At 40.5% G+C, this 15328-nt stretch overlaps 1 protein-coding gene across 6 annotated transcripts in view; it reads left to right on the forward strand.

Annotated features, from left to right (window-relative positions):
* The window catches only part of NRG1 (neuregulin 1), a 460758-nt gene that overhangs the window by 311617 nt on the left and 133813 nt on the right, over positions 1-15328 (forward strand). For all 6 annotated transcript variants that reach the window (XM_064735370.1, XM_064735371.1, XM_064735372.1 and 3 more), the window contains exons 3-4: positions 1144-1321; positions 10936-11060. In XM_064735370.1, coding sequence (XP_064591440.1) covers positions 1144-1321; positions 10936-11060 — 303 coding nt within the window. The remainder of the gene's footprint in view (positions 1-1143; positions 1322-10935; positions 11061-15328) is intronic.

Below are 15328 nucleotides of genomic sequence, written 5' to 3' on the forward strand. Positions count from 1 at the left end.
ACAAAATGCCCTGCAGCTGGAGGCACTGCATGGCCATAGTGACTCCCTGGAGGCTCAGGCAGGGCACAGCTGAGCAAGGCTGGACTTAGGGGCTATCACCCACCAGCTGACCAGCTGCAGTACTCCATATTAGCCCTCCCCAGTTGTGTAGTAAAGGTGTTATGTTAAGCCTCAGGGAAAGCAAGGTCAGGTATAGGTGTTTTACCTATGCATTGGAGCACAGTAGTGGCTGATTTACAGCTAATGCACGGGGGTCAGATGAAGGGTAGCATCTCACAGAAGGACTGCATCTTCTTGTGAGGGCTTTCCTCAAAGACCAGTAGCCACGTGGAATTTCAGAGGTCTATAACTTAGAAAGTCTGAAATGGTTGGAGGTTTACACATAGAAAAAATGTTATTGCTACGACACAGTAGAAATTGAGATGCTTCAGCTGGAACCCTACAGTGTGTTGACTAAGCCTTTTCAATGCATTGTCCCCTTCTGGGTCCAAAATACCCTTAATTGATATTGATTCTGTTGATGGGCTTCCAGGCCTGTTGTCTTTTGCCTCAGGGAAAGGATATGACCAAGCTGAGGTTTGAGGTAGGCGTATAATGTAGGTTGTAATGTTTGGCTGGGACAAAAGCCTTTCCCTGACATGAGGGAGGCTGTAGAGCTTATATTTATGCTTTTAACTGCCTGTCAGATCAGTTGCACCTGGAGCCTTTGCATAATCCCTAACTCATAGCAATTGAAATTAGTAAAGCTGCAAGGTACCCTGCCTTTGCCTTTGTGTGTTACCAGTCAGAGGTGCCTGCCACAGTGTGCTGTCTTGTGCCTAGGTGCACACAATCAAATAATGCTGTTAGTGCTCCATGCTATATTCAGAACCAGCACTTTGGTTCTCACTGTGGCTTTCGAGTTGTAAGACTCGAAAATAGGAGATCCCCAATAGGAGATCTCCAAAGCATCAAAGTGGGCTGTCATTAAATGTGCCCTTATGCTTTAAGGACAATACAGATCCTTGTTTTTCAGAGGTTTTTGCTGAAGTATTGCCAGTCTGGTTGGGGTTTCACTGTCCATGCTTTGCCTAGCTCAACTTGAGTAAGCGTTTTCCCTTTTGAGGATGGCCTAATCACCACCACGTTCTTTTATTTCTTTAGCGGTGCCCCTCAAATTGAAGGAAATGAAAAACCAAGAGGCTGCTGTGGGTCAGAAGCTAGTGCTAAGGTGTGAAACCACTTCAGAGTATCCTGCGCTCAGATTCAAATGGTTAAAGAATGGGAAGGAAATAACCAAAAAAAACAGACCGGAAAATATCAAGATCCCAAAAAAACAAAAGTAAGTACAAAATAATATCTTTCAAGTGGGGCTGGGAGGGCTGGGAAGTGATGTTCACCAGAATGTAAGCATTGAGGTTGTTAAATGCAGTAACACAAAGCTGAAAGCTATGAGTTACAGAGGAAGAAAATCTAAGAAAACAGAAACCAATATTATTGTTCCTGAAAGTATGAATGAAGTGTGAGTGTGATGTAAAATTAATTTTCCCTTCTCAATTTCAGTTGTTTTCTGATAGCCAAAGGCTGTGATTTCAACTGGTAAACCTTGGAGACAGGCCATTTTTAAACTGCTAACAAGAATAGAGATACTTTTTGTTTATTGTTTAAAATCAAACGCTTAAATTTATCAAAGGGTCACAGATTTTGAAATATTTTAGTGATTTTTTTTCCCAGCAGTTTAATCCTTTAGAATGGCTGAATGCTGTCCTCATTAGCTCTGAATGTCTTTGCAAGCATGCAGTAGTCCTTTACCAGAGGCATTCCTGCACTTGCAGAACAAGGCACTGGTGTAGATGTCAGCCAAATAGCAAAGCAGGCTAATCCTATCTGCCTGTCTGGTGGTAAGTTCTCCCCACATGTGACTGATGACTAGCGCTGGAAGATAGACTGGTGCCTTTTTTCTGCAGGGGAAAACTACACAATGCTTTTACTGCATTGAGACAGGAGAAGGCTTTTGCTGTTTTGTCTTGCCTTGTTGTTTACATTAGAAAGTTGTAATTGTCACCGGCTATGAAAATCTGTTTGAACACAGACTTTTGACTCTCACTTCTGCTCTCAGTAGGCCCGGCAACTCTCTGGTTCACCATGCCATGCCTTCCCTTCATTCAAGTCACAGAAATTTTGGAATGCAAGAGGTTTTTCTTTCAAAGGTGTTCAGTGCCCCCATACTTTGTGTCAGGGCTCACTTCACTAGATGAAACAAGCCATAAACAAATAGATATTTGACTATTTAGAGTTATTCCAGTTAAAATTCAGAAGTCCTACCCTCCTTGGCAGTTTCTTATACCCCAGCCTGGGGTACAAGATGAAATATGAAGAGGGACAGAGCAGTACCACCACAGCCCCCATGCCACAGTTGCACAGATGTCATGAAGGAACCTGTGATGTCTCCTTTCAGCATTTGCAAAATGGAGCTGTTCCAGGTGGCAGATAGCCTGGCAAATTGTCTGGACTCATTTGCAGAGCCATATGTCTCCGTCAGAGTTGTATTTTCAGTCTATTCTGTAAAGAAAATGTTCAGATCAGAGCCTAGCCCTCAGCTTTCCCAGCAACCTGGTGCTGCCTGTGAGGGGCAATCAGTATTTCCTCCACTTGCATTTTGGCTGATGCTGATTGACCAAACTCACTGGGGCTAGGATTTTACCTTGTGGGGCTGACCATCACCAGTTCAGCATTGAATCGAGGAAGTGCCTTTTGCCAGATCCCTTCTTTGTGTTTTTTTTTGCCACAAAACTCTTTGAGGAGCTGTCAGAAGGGAAACTGATAGCCATTGATTTGATATTGGTGCATGTGGAAGTGTGAGACTCTTTTTCAGCTTGATGTGCCAAAAAGTGTTTAAACTCCCCCAAAAGATACATAATGAAAAAGATTAAAATTTTGCCTTTTTCTGGAAGATAGAAATATGAAGTCATCTTCACTCACCGAAAGTGGAGAGGGTGCAGGCTTTGACCTGTATTTCACATGTTTGTGCCTCCCCAGTCACAATGATACCGTGCACTGTTGGAATTTCTCTCTTGTGTTTTAGAAATGTCAGTGTGGAATGGAGAAGCACTTCTAGTTAGAGATATGAAAGTCACTAGATGTAGAGTACAAAAAAGGAAACTACAAGGGATGTCTGCTGACATCTGAAGGATATTCGTTGCCTTCCTACTTTGACATTTTAGTTTGAGGATGCGTCACTGCTTTGCCATTTCTTCTTTTGCTGTTCATGTGTGCATCTGGGACTGAGTAGAAGTGAACACCTTAAGAGAAAGTAGATTCTATTTTGATAAAAAGGTGTTGCAAAGCTGAAAAAGGGGGGCGGGGGAAATGCAGTGTAAGTGAACGCATAAAAGACACGCACATTTCAGTAAGCAAAACCACGTTTAGAAGATCCCATTGCAAATTAGAGCAGTATCAGAGATCAAGGAGTTTTTTTCCCCACTTATGGTCTGGGGTTTTTTTCATGATAGCACGCTGATAAGTGTTTGTCATGTTCATATGCTTCTGTATTGTTACACAAGCATTTTAGTGTGAATTTTTTACTATTACCAAGTGTGGGGAACATCAGCTGCAAAGGTTAGAGTAGTTGATAAGCTGTCTAGGATTAATGTTTGTTTTAAAGTTCAAATGTCTACATAAAAAGTAGGCTATGTTTCTGAAGAACCGTTAGCATACAGAATACCACAGCCTTACTGGCACCTTCAATCCAAACACTTGAAAATAACACTTTCTAACACATTTGCAAAAAGCTCACAAAGTTTATTTCTGTGTGTTATTATTCATTGGCCACTGATTTCTATCAATTTGCAAGAAACACCCTTCCTTTTGTGTGATGGCAGAATAAAACATGTTTATTGTTGGAATAAATTAAAGGTCTTTTATTTGGCTATGTAGCCAGAGCTAAAGATAAATAGCTTTATGTTTTTTAACAAACTTCAAAATAGCTGGCAGTATGATGAAGTATCTATCTCAGAAATTGGAAATGAAGACCTTAGCTTTACACCTGAAGTAGTCAAGGAAAAGATAATACAGCAGCTTGGTGTTTTGGGCACAATAGCCAGTGTGAATAGTACTAGATCAAAGGATTTGCTAAAATGGAGCACATGCTGACTTTCTTTAGTGTTTTGAGAGTTTAGAAGACCGTGTGGCAATGCAGGCTTCCTCAAAGCCTAAAGCCTCCAAAGACTCCTTTGCACGTCAAATGAGTTCACTTCTCTAAGCTCCCTTGGATAGTTTCAGGGTGGTTGATTCAGAGGATGCAGAGCCCCAAGATGTGATGGCCCCACCTGGACTACTGCATCCAGCTCTGGGACCCCCAATGCAAGACAGACATGGATCTGTTGGAGTGAGCCCAGAGAAGAGCAGTTGATCACAGGGCTGGAGCACCTCTCCTGTGAAGACAGGCTGAGAGACTGGGAACTGTTCACCCTGGAGAAGAAGAGGCTTTGGGAAGACCTTTACAGCACCTTTCACTGCCTAAAGGGGGCTGCAAGGAGGCTGGAGAAGGAATTTTTATGGTGGAGTGGAGTAACATGACAAGGGGGAGTCTCTGTGAACTGAAGGAGGGTAGTTTTAGGTTAGATATTAGGACGACATTTTTTACTGTGACTGTGGGAAGGCGTTGACACGTTGCACAGAAAGGTGGTGTATTCCAAATCCTTGGAAGCTTTCTGAGTAACCTGCTCCAGTGAAAGGTGTCCCTGTCCATGGAAAGTGGGTTGGGGCTATGTGATCTTTAAAGACCCTTCTAACCCAAGCTACTCTGACTTTATACTTCTATGACAGTATGGCAGGTGAATCACACTAAATGGCTATATTTGTTCTCATTACACTGGAGAGTCGAGAGAAATTGAATGACTTTAAATTTTAATGTAATGCATTTAAAGCACTCACTTTTACCTCAGATTTGTCAGAGTAAGAGCATGCAGTCAGTGAGTTTCTACTGATGATTGCTGATGATTGATGAGGCCATGATTAGTTCATTTGTATGTCCAGGCTCTAAGCCATTTCTTCGTGACAGTAGACATTCAAAAAAAAGCAGGTCTCAGACAAAGCATTTCACCTACTAGCTAATTCTCCCATGGCTGTCTTCTCACTGTGATAGCATTTCATTTTCCTTCTCTGATTTCAAATGCAGGTGAGACTTGTATATTATTGGTTTGGGCAGTGTGCTATATGAGTCAGGTGCTCTTCATTACATGGAGAGACTCCTTTATCAGGTTTGGGCTCTTTCTGTGGCAGAGACAAGGTGTTTGCCACTTCTAGATGACGGCTTTGGGTGCAGCAGTGCACAAGGAAACTTCGTGTGTAAGTGGCCTGTACCTTGAGGTTTTGGTACCAAGCTTAGCCTGGATATTTCCCTGCAGACAGGCAATTCTGAATGGCAGATGGAGACTGGAAGCAAAATGAATTCAAGCAACCAGATAAGGTCGGCCACATTTATTTCACCTTCATGTATGAATACAGCCTCAGCAGTGTCACAGTGGCAATGAGCTCAAGATTCAGCAGAAGCAAATCTTACAGGGAGTGGCATTTTTTTGAAGTAGCACAGTACAGTTTGAGCAAAGGACAAGCCTTTGAAAATAAAATTCCTTATCAGGGCTTTAAGTCAGTACTGTTGGAGTACTGCATTGCTAGGAAACTGCTTCATTTACAGTCATTAATGAGTCATCTTCTGCTCTGACTGTTTTGAATTCTGTCCCAATACCTCTTAATGATATTTTTAAGGCTATAAATATTCATATTATTTCTCCTGCTCTCAGAGACAAAACTCCGTACAGGGTTTTTTCCTAAAACCAAGAGTAAATTTGGCTTTTTGGAAATGGATTTTTAAGAAATGTTGATGCTTCACCTATTTTAATATGAAAATAAAATCATAAAAGGAAGACACAATTCCTTGTATTCTCCCATATGTATCAAGGAAAACAAAAACAATAAAAATAAATGTGCAGGGAAAAGAGTTTCTTCATAAAGCCAAGCAGGCCCAAAAAGTGTTTTGCATCAATATTAATGTATGGAGAGGACTGGAGCAAGTATGGGTGCCCACATTAAAGTGAAGTAGCTGCAGCTGTGCTTCCTTCGTTTTCACTGGGTTACGGCAAATTCTTAAAATCACTAAGCCTGTTTACATTGCCAATTGAAGCTTCCTAAGGTTACAACTTGCTCTCCATCTAGACAAGTGTCTGCAATTATGGTTGCGAGATAACCTGTTGCAATATAGGAAATAGCACATGTCCACACAAGCTGTTAGGTGGTGTGGAATACCACACCATGTTCTGGTCAGGCCCTCAACAGGCTGCTGTGAAGGTGAATCACTGGCAGGAAAATTTAAAAGCAGGCCACTTTTACTCTTGTATAAGCATAGCTGTTAATCAATGACGCCAGCAATTTATTTACAGACGTGAACAGGACGGGGCTTCTGGGAGAGTGTCTCAAGCTGTTTATTTTTCAGCATCAGTCTCCTTACATAGTTATGACAAGGGAAAGATGCTAACAGCTCACAATCCAGGCAGCAGGCCGGAAAACTTAATGTTACAATGTACTTTATAACCTTCTAGACCAATCACACAAAGCAAAAGCATATTGACAGTAATTCTATCCAATCACCATAAGCACACATAGCTTTGGTTAAAACAATGCTTGCTTATTTCAAATACAATACCCGTTTATAAGAGACAACGCACAAAGCTCCATTCATAAGCTTAACCTTCCTAATATCTTGCTAGACAAACTTTCTGCAACTTAGAAAGCTAGACAGGCACTAATACATAGCTTTATTGTTCTATTTGCCCATGTCTTTTCTACAGCTTAAATAATTTTTCTGCTGACTTATCTCATGACTGTTGCTTTTAGCTCCACTGACAATTCTGCTGCATCTGAGGCCTGCCTTCTGCAGTTTTCCTAAAACCCTCTGAAATTTATGGATTCCCACAATTCCCCCTCTCTGTTCACCCAAAAAGAAACCTTCATAATCGTGTCGTTTATTACTTGTGTTTCATAGCCTTACTATAATATTTTTGCTTATTATCTGCTTAAAGCCTGTTCTTGCTGACACTAAGCATTGCTATATTACAGCACAGCAGTTTAATGCTGTGAAGGTCCAGTCAGTGGAAAGGGCATAAATCACGCCTGACAATAGTTACAAGTCATTGTTCAAAAAACTCTTGTTGATTCCAGGGTCTTAACTCAAAACCTTCCTCCATTTCTGTACCTTCATCCACCATCTCCATGAGATTTGAGCACTTTCTGTGAATCCACTTCCTACTTCTCTCTCTTGTATGATAAATCTTCTTTGACCGTTTTGTTCATCATCCGTTGCACACACTGAAGTATGCAGGGTATTACTATTAATATCACTACCAAAACACCCAGTATATAGAGACCTATCTTGCAAAGTTCCCTTAGCCAAGGTTCCAAGCTCCATTCTTGGAACAAAACATCTAACCAGGACCCACCATCTTCTTTAATTTGGGCTGTCAAATCTTTCAGTTTTTGTATGCCTTTGTGGATGGATTCAGAATAATCTGACAGGTTCATACAACACAATCCTTCAAATTCCTCACAACCATGTCCTTGTGCCAGTAATAGAAAATCAATTGCTGCTCTATTTTGAAGGGTAGCATGTCTAACACTATGAACATCGGTCAACACGTCACTAATTGCAGTGGATGTGGCATTAGTTTGTTTACTCAGCCAACATCCAACCTGATCTAATTGTTTCAATGCCAGTGCTGAAGCCCAATTGGGGTAAAAAAAAACGTGCTGAAACCCTTTTTGCAGCATTCCAAGGTATGAAATCACTTTTACAGTTCTCATCATAATGACGAGCAGATCTTGTTCCCCTTTGTTTCTTTCTCATGACCACTTTGGCAGTGGGTGTAATTACAGTGAGCATCCCAATGCGACATGAGCCACCTTCAAGGTGTGATGGAATGCCCTGCCAAGCCCTATTTCCACAAATGAACCAATATCCCAATATCCCTTGGGCAATTGTCATGGATATTGGTCAGCCTCAGAAAGCACATCTGAACAGTTTGAAAAATTACACCAAAACCTTAAGTTTCTGTATGCAAAATAATGGGGAGTAACATTGTACTTTGGAGGATCACTTTTCACCAACCACTAGCTGTAAAGGTAAAGCAGAAATCCATCGTTAAAGAACTAAGGATTTCCAATTCTTGGGGTTCAGATACTGCTCTGGGAAGTTTTTTGGCCCAAATGTTCCAATTCAATGCAGGATTGTTCCCATTGTCAATTTCATCTGGCTCACCATTGGATTGTTTTTTGACCAAAGGCAAATCTTTTACTGACACACCAACCAGACAGATTGAGAAAGGTTTTTCTGGTTCCAAAGTAGACAAACATATATTGTCTGACCCAGCTGCCTTGGCTAAGGTCACCCAAACATTTGTTTTTGGTTGTTCCACAGGCAAAGCTGCACAACAAAAAACAATTAAAACCTCCTGACACCAACATTCAATTTGATTTTGCTCCATTCTGTTCATGACTTAAGTTTTGGCAAAATCCTCACACATATATCAATTTAAGAACTTTGCTTTTGACCTTAAGATAAGATTTGACTTTGAAGATCCAACAGAAGGGATCTACAACCTAACAAAAACAAAAAACCCACACTTTTGCCAAAAATCAGCTCTACGAAACAAACATTTGACATACAATTGACACACTTATAAATAACATTGACACAAAATCAGAGTTTGCAGGTTCCACCGATGCACAAGGAACGTCAGGCGTGACCTGTGATCCCTCTGTTCGGCTCACATCTGCGTACTTGCTTCCTCAGTTTTAGACTCACCAACACGTTCTGGGTGCGGTATGGTTTGACGTTTTTGGCTCGGACCCACTTAATTCCAGCACCTGTAGAGACAGAAGCATACCCTTTGCCCCAAGTGATTAATCGAAAAGGACCTTCAATTTGTCCAGTCTCACGGTTTCTAATTAAAACAGGAGGATTTTCTTTCAGTTTTGCCTGTGTGTTATTTGAAAAATGCCTAAAAATCGCTGTATCATGTTCTGCAACCGAACTGTTTAAAAAATTAAAAACATACAAAGCTTTGTTCAACCTCATCTGTGGTGTTACCTCTACTCCCCCTCTCTGTTGATCTAGAATGAGTTTTAATGTCTGATGTGCCCTTTCAATAATTGCTTGGCTTGTGGGAGAGTGAGGAATACCAAAGATGTGACAAACATTCTTTTAGAAATGTGGCCAATTTTTGAGATATATATGCAGGACCATTGTCAGTTTTTACTTTCACACAAAGATACAGTAGCATTCAACTTTTGGATGTTTCTGTCAGTGCCTTTACCACTTTTTTCTCACGTATTTTTGGTGGCCATGAGCTAGAATCTTATCTTGTATGCCATCTGAAGTGTGCAGCCCAGTTAATTAATTTAGCACTGGGAACTGGACTCCTAACATTTCCTGAGAAGAGAGCCCAAATACTCAGCTATTCATTACCATTTGAGAAAACTTGAGTAAATTGATAATCCTAGCTTGTTGCCTCCTCCCTCTTCCAAGCCCAGTGGCCTCGAGGAATCAGTCTTCTTTCAGGACATGGGGGGCAACTCTTGTGATGCAGGTTTCTGGCAGAGAGGGGTCCACCTAACACCCTGCTTTCATCCCATGGGGGCTGACTCCTAAAGAGTAGGAGTTTCACATAGAGGCAGGGAAGACTGACCTGCCAGTAGGCAGGGGTGTGGACAGCAGATAGCAGATGGGATAATGTCCTGCGATGGAGGTAGGGGTGGTTCACAAGGATGTATTGAAAAATGACATTGGACATTTTCGTTGCTTTAGAAGCCCACACTGCTATGACAGACCTGTTTGTGGTCTGAACCAAGCCCTGCTCAGTGATTTGCAGAAGGGATAACTAGTTGTGATTTCTGCATGGAGAGTTAGGAGACATGGCAGTGTTGAAGCAAAGCATCTCCCCAAACATTGTTTATCTCAGCAGTCATGGTGGTTGCTATAAGCTTTTAGAGTGAGCAAACACTGCCTCCTGGGGATCAGCCCTTCAAGTAAGGGTGGGCCTGCTTAGGGATGGCAGCGTTCATGCACTCTGAGTGACTGTTCTATAGATCAGGTTTTATGATAGGCAGAAACTTCCCCAGAGCACTTCTTTTAAATAGTAAGTGGGAACAGCAGTAATGTGTCCATTTTCGCCAAGCTAGTCATTCTGTGCAGTCTAGATAATGGGATTATTGCCATCCTGTGAGTTGGGGACCCCATGAATGACACCAGAACATGTTCCTACAAAATTAATGGGTAGGCAGGAGTTCTGCATTTGAAAATCTAATCTTAAAACCTTGGAGACTGATTAAATTACATCTCAGAGCCAGGAACAAAATGTAGCTTCATGAAAATTGTGCTCTTGCCCTTTTTTTTTTCTTTTTGTTAGCACTGGAGAATGATTTGGGGCTTCAGTGGCTGTTAAAAAGTGTGTTCTAATCTCATTATTATTTAGTCAGATGTTAGGAACTTCAGTACTTGTCCAGAACTCTACTACTGGTAATATGAACCTATAGGGAAGGGTAATCTCTTTTAGTCTTACACCCATCTTTGTGGCTTCTGGACAGCCAACAGTTTGTCTGAGAGAGGATGGTTGTTGGATGGTTATTTTCCAGATTTTCTTTAAAAGCAAAGACTTCTCTCATACAGAAAAGCATAAGCAAGTATCTTCATTTGGGTTCATGAATATGCCTGTTTTCCAGCAGCCTGTGGGAGATTTTTTTTTATTATCCTCCCTTCTTTCAAGCCTGGATAGTGTTTATCTGTCAGTAAGAATGGAAGACAAGACCCTCTGTTGAAAGGGATGGGGAGAAAAGTGCTTTGGTTGATGCAGTGACTGTTATTCCAGTATAGGATGTTTATATGGTTTTTTTCTGATTTCACAGGAAATACTCTGAGCTTCACATTTACAGAGCCACGTTGGCCGACGCTGGGGAATACGTGTGCAGAGTGAGCAGCAAGCTAGGAAATGACAGTACTAAAGCCAGTGTTATCATCACAGACACCAATGGTAAGGCTTGACTCATTATTTTATTGTCACATTCAGAAAGACCATGTGTTTAAGCTGCCAACTGGACAAAGGGCTTAGAAGCAGGACAAAGCTTGGCACATGACGTGGAAGCACTGAAATCTTTTAGATATACTAAGAAAAGTAGTTGAGCCTGACTTGTCTGTTATGTGGTTGAATGTTCAATTTGCCTTACAGGCAAATAGGGTGTCTCCTACACATTTCAGGACAGATGAGCATTTTCTGTGTAACACCAGGCCTAAGACACAGTCTAGTCAAGATTACAAAGGATGAAAGGAATATTTTTCTAATTCCTGTTATGCACAGTGAGGGAAGTTGCATTTAACCTAAAACATATCACAGTCTGAACTGCTAAACCAGCACTTCTCACTTTAAGGAATATTTGTATTGCTCTGATTGCCACCATTTTTACTTTCACATATGTTGATATGTTTTTGTTTTGATTTCTAAAACAATAAACACAAAGGCATGAATGTATCTGAAGGAAAATTATTCAAAGGCTTGAGTGTGATTCAAATGCTTTAATTCAGGTATTGTAATTTGAGGTTGGTTGTGATTTAAACTGAAATCATGTTTTTCCAGTGTGGCTTTGGCTAATTCAGGTCCCATAATTCAAACACCAGTGTCCAGCCAGTTGTGAAGTATGAAAAAAACGTATCCATATTAGCAAACAAAGCTGAAGTTCTCTACATATCATAGATGAGTTAAAGATGTTATGGCAATGTGAATTTACCAGGCATGCTTTTCTGTTCCACATTTCTGTGCTCTTAAGTGAGAGATAGGCATTTACATAAACAGAAAACCAAATGTAAACCTTTTCCAGTGGGATTTGTCTTTGTCTGTCTGTTGTTTTGTAATCACACAGCAATTGCTTGACCGTATTCACTTTGTGTATTTGCTATTCTATTTCATCAACTAAAGAATCTCAAGTGCTAGAATTTCATTCTAGCTGTATGGTATTATAATCATAAGCAGATGTCAGGAGACTGATATAAAAGATCAAGTGTTATTTACTGGAATGTTGTTAAGAGGGAAAATAGGTAGGTGTTTCTGTTTCCATGAATACAAATTTTGGTTGCTCATTAGCTGCTTACATGGAAAGCTCCTATACAGTTTCCATAACTCAACTGTAGGCAATGTGCCTAGGCAGTGTTACAGATAAATGCAAAAAAAAAAAAAAAAAAAAAAAAGCTTGATCATTTTCTATTGCTTTCTCAGACAAGGAACAGTGTCATGGGAGTGCATGCAGGAACCTCATTCCTTTGCTATGTGACATGGATTTTTGAACTTCCTTTTGGTCTATGCTGAATGACTGTAAAACACTCCTGCTGCAAGAGGGTAGGAGCTTGGTCCCAGTAGAAAGTATTTGTGGCAAGCCCTGTTTTGTGCATCCATAACATATATGTTAAAATCTATCTAATTGTGTTATGAAGTGTAAGTTGTTTAAAATACAGCCATGCATGCCAACGCAGGGCCAACAGGAATCCAGTCCAAACCTGCCAGCTGGCTCTTGTCTGTAAAGATCTGAACTGGAAACTCAATGATATCTGGACTGGAACATCTCAGTGTTATTTGATCATCTAGACTCAGGCATGGAAGCATTCATTGGTGGAATAAATCAATCATGCATATTTGGTTGCTATACATACATCTGAGCCCCCTCTGCTTACTGTTCCTCATAAATTACCAATAAAATTGTTCATAATTTTCCTGATAATGGTGGAATTTTCCACCTGGATTTGAGAAACAGCATGGACAACATCTGGTGACTTAAGAGCAATAGATCCTTATGGCCTCAAAGGGCAACATCTGCCTTGCAAACAGGGATAGACCCCCTGCATGGGTGACCTTCTCACCCCTCCTTCCCCTGCGTTCCCTGACCTCTTCCCCTTGCTAGCTTAATGACAGATTTGGGATCCAAACTCGGTAATGAGCCCTGAAGGGCAGTCATTGCTTGGGTCCTGTATAGCTGGGAGGTCCTGCAATATTCATAAGAAAGAAAGAATTTAAAACTAAAAGAAAAAAAAACAAAATGGCGAACAAAAATCCAGTATATTTAACTCTTGTTATTACCTGTTAATGGGCTTTTGGGGGAGCTCTTGGGGTCCAGTGTAGTCCAGGAGTCCCTGTAGAAAACTAAACTGTAGGTATCTGAGAAGGCTGAGTCTCTCAAAGTGAGCAGAGAGATTGCTTTCTTCTAACTCCAGCAGGTAGGGTAACAGTGAGGTAAAGAAAAATGTGCCAGAGGACCTGACTTTCTCATTATACTGGTCTGGTGATACTGGTCTGGTCTGCTGTGTGAACCATAACTTATGACCTTTAATTTAGTGACCTCACCTGGTCATATTTATCGTGTATGCCTTGCTGTTTGCAAACTAGATCTTCCTTTCCCTTTGTGCTGGTTACTTTAAGAGTGAGGGTAGGCAAGATAATGGGCTTTCTAGGAATGGGGTTATTTTTATTTCCACTATAAGGTCAGTGTTTTTCAGTATCTAAAAAATAAAAATCTGCATTTAAATTCCCTAGAATTTTGTCAAACTAGGAGTATTTTAGCTGAAATTTTCTTTACTGGCATATGCCATGAAAGAGAATCCCAGAGCCAGACCAAAGGCCTTGTCTCTAGTATCACCTACCAGTGGACATTAGGAAAAAACATAGGAAGAACAAGGCAAATGTGTTGGTGTTTTCTCCCCAAGAATACAAAAAGCCATACATTTTCTACCACCAAGGTTGCTGTTTTCAATTCTCTGCTCCAAGCATAGAAAAATTAATTATTTCTCGATAAAACAGTTGTAAAATATTTTTTGTTTTTTTCAGTGAGCAAAGACCGTTTTTTTTCCTGATCTCATTCTCCAGGTAAACTTTTCTGTCTAAAATAGTAATATTCAGTGCAATAGTAACTCCTTTCCTTCTTACAATTATAAACGTTGTTGTTTAAAAATGCCAAATTTGCTTTTGTGCAAGATTTTGCTACACATAAACATGAACATACATCCCACACAAACAGTTTTAATCTACACAGACTTTTAAATTTCTCCAGTTTTACTGAAAGGTATATAAATCTTTGTAGATAGAGCCATGTGTGTGGATTAAAAATGTAACAAATATAAAAATAGCTAGACAAACACAATTTTTACCAGTCTTAATAGCAAGTGATAGGAGCTTTTAAATTTATAATGAGTGTAACTTGCCCACAGGATATGAGCTGCCTTCTTATTTTCATTCACTCATACTCACATATGCTCACCTAAGATTGTAATTGAGGTCAGAAGAGAGGCATGAAGTTCTCCTGGTGGTGTATAAATAGCACACAAGTTTGCTAATGCAATAGTAACTGCTTTTTTTGTACATCCTCATTTCTTACTTTACGCAGGCGAAATCCTGCGGTGAATTTTTCAGGGATTTTCTCATCAGCATAGGACCTTATTATACTTGATGAATAACACTGACAGAATACTTCACAGCACACCCAAAGCTTTCAACTTACTCACAAAAACCTGTATTTAGGCAACTAGCTAAGTGATATCTTTTTGATAAAGAGTCAAGCATGCTCTATCTGCACGTGGTGTCAGTCTTTTCCATTAAGACCTGTTGGCCTGATTCTTATGCCTCTCTGAGGATGTTTTCTGTGCCCAGCATGTTTCAGGGTACAAAAGAGTGGATTCATGCAGAGATATTTCAAAAGCCAGAAATCTGCAGTGCTGGTTCTGCTGGGCTGTGTGGTGGGTTTTGGGTGGACGCTATTCCTTGCTGTCAGTTGGGAAGTGAGTTGATGTAGTTTGACTCATCATTGTGAATGGCTGGGGCAATTCTGCTTGAATTGATGGTGCTGTTAACTCAGGTGATCTGTTAATGCATCTCAATTGCAGGCAGAGGTGAACCTTGGTAAATTCATTAGCTACACAGTGGCCTATGCAGGCTTTTGATTTTGCATCTGTAGGACTTGCAGTAGTAGTAACAGCTCCAAGTCATACAATAATCAACAAGAATCTGACACTCATCATTCATTCCATTTTAATTTACTCTTCCTCTTCTGAAGACAGACAGTAGCTTAGCTTCAAGAAGATGACTGAGAAATAAGTAAGTAAAAACATCTTATATCTAGTACCCATGGAGCATGTGACAAATGGTGAAATACTTCAAGTGCAGAAAAAGTCCCTTCTTCTGTTCAAGAGTTGATTAAAATAGATCAGGGTACTCTCTAGCATAATTGCAGGCAATCTGGGACATAGCTTGTTTTAGACTGGCTG

Source organism: Zonotrichia leucophrys, chromosome Z (assembly GCF_028769735.1).
Source record: "Zonotrichia leucophrys gambelii isolate GWCS_2022_RI chromosome Z, RI_Zleu_2.0, whole genome shotgun sequence".
Taxonomy (NCBI): domain Eukaryota; kingdom Metazoa; phylum Chordata; class Aves; order Passeriformes; family Passerellidae; genus Zonotrichia; species Zonotrichia leucophrys.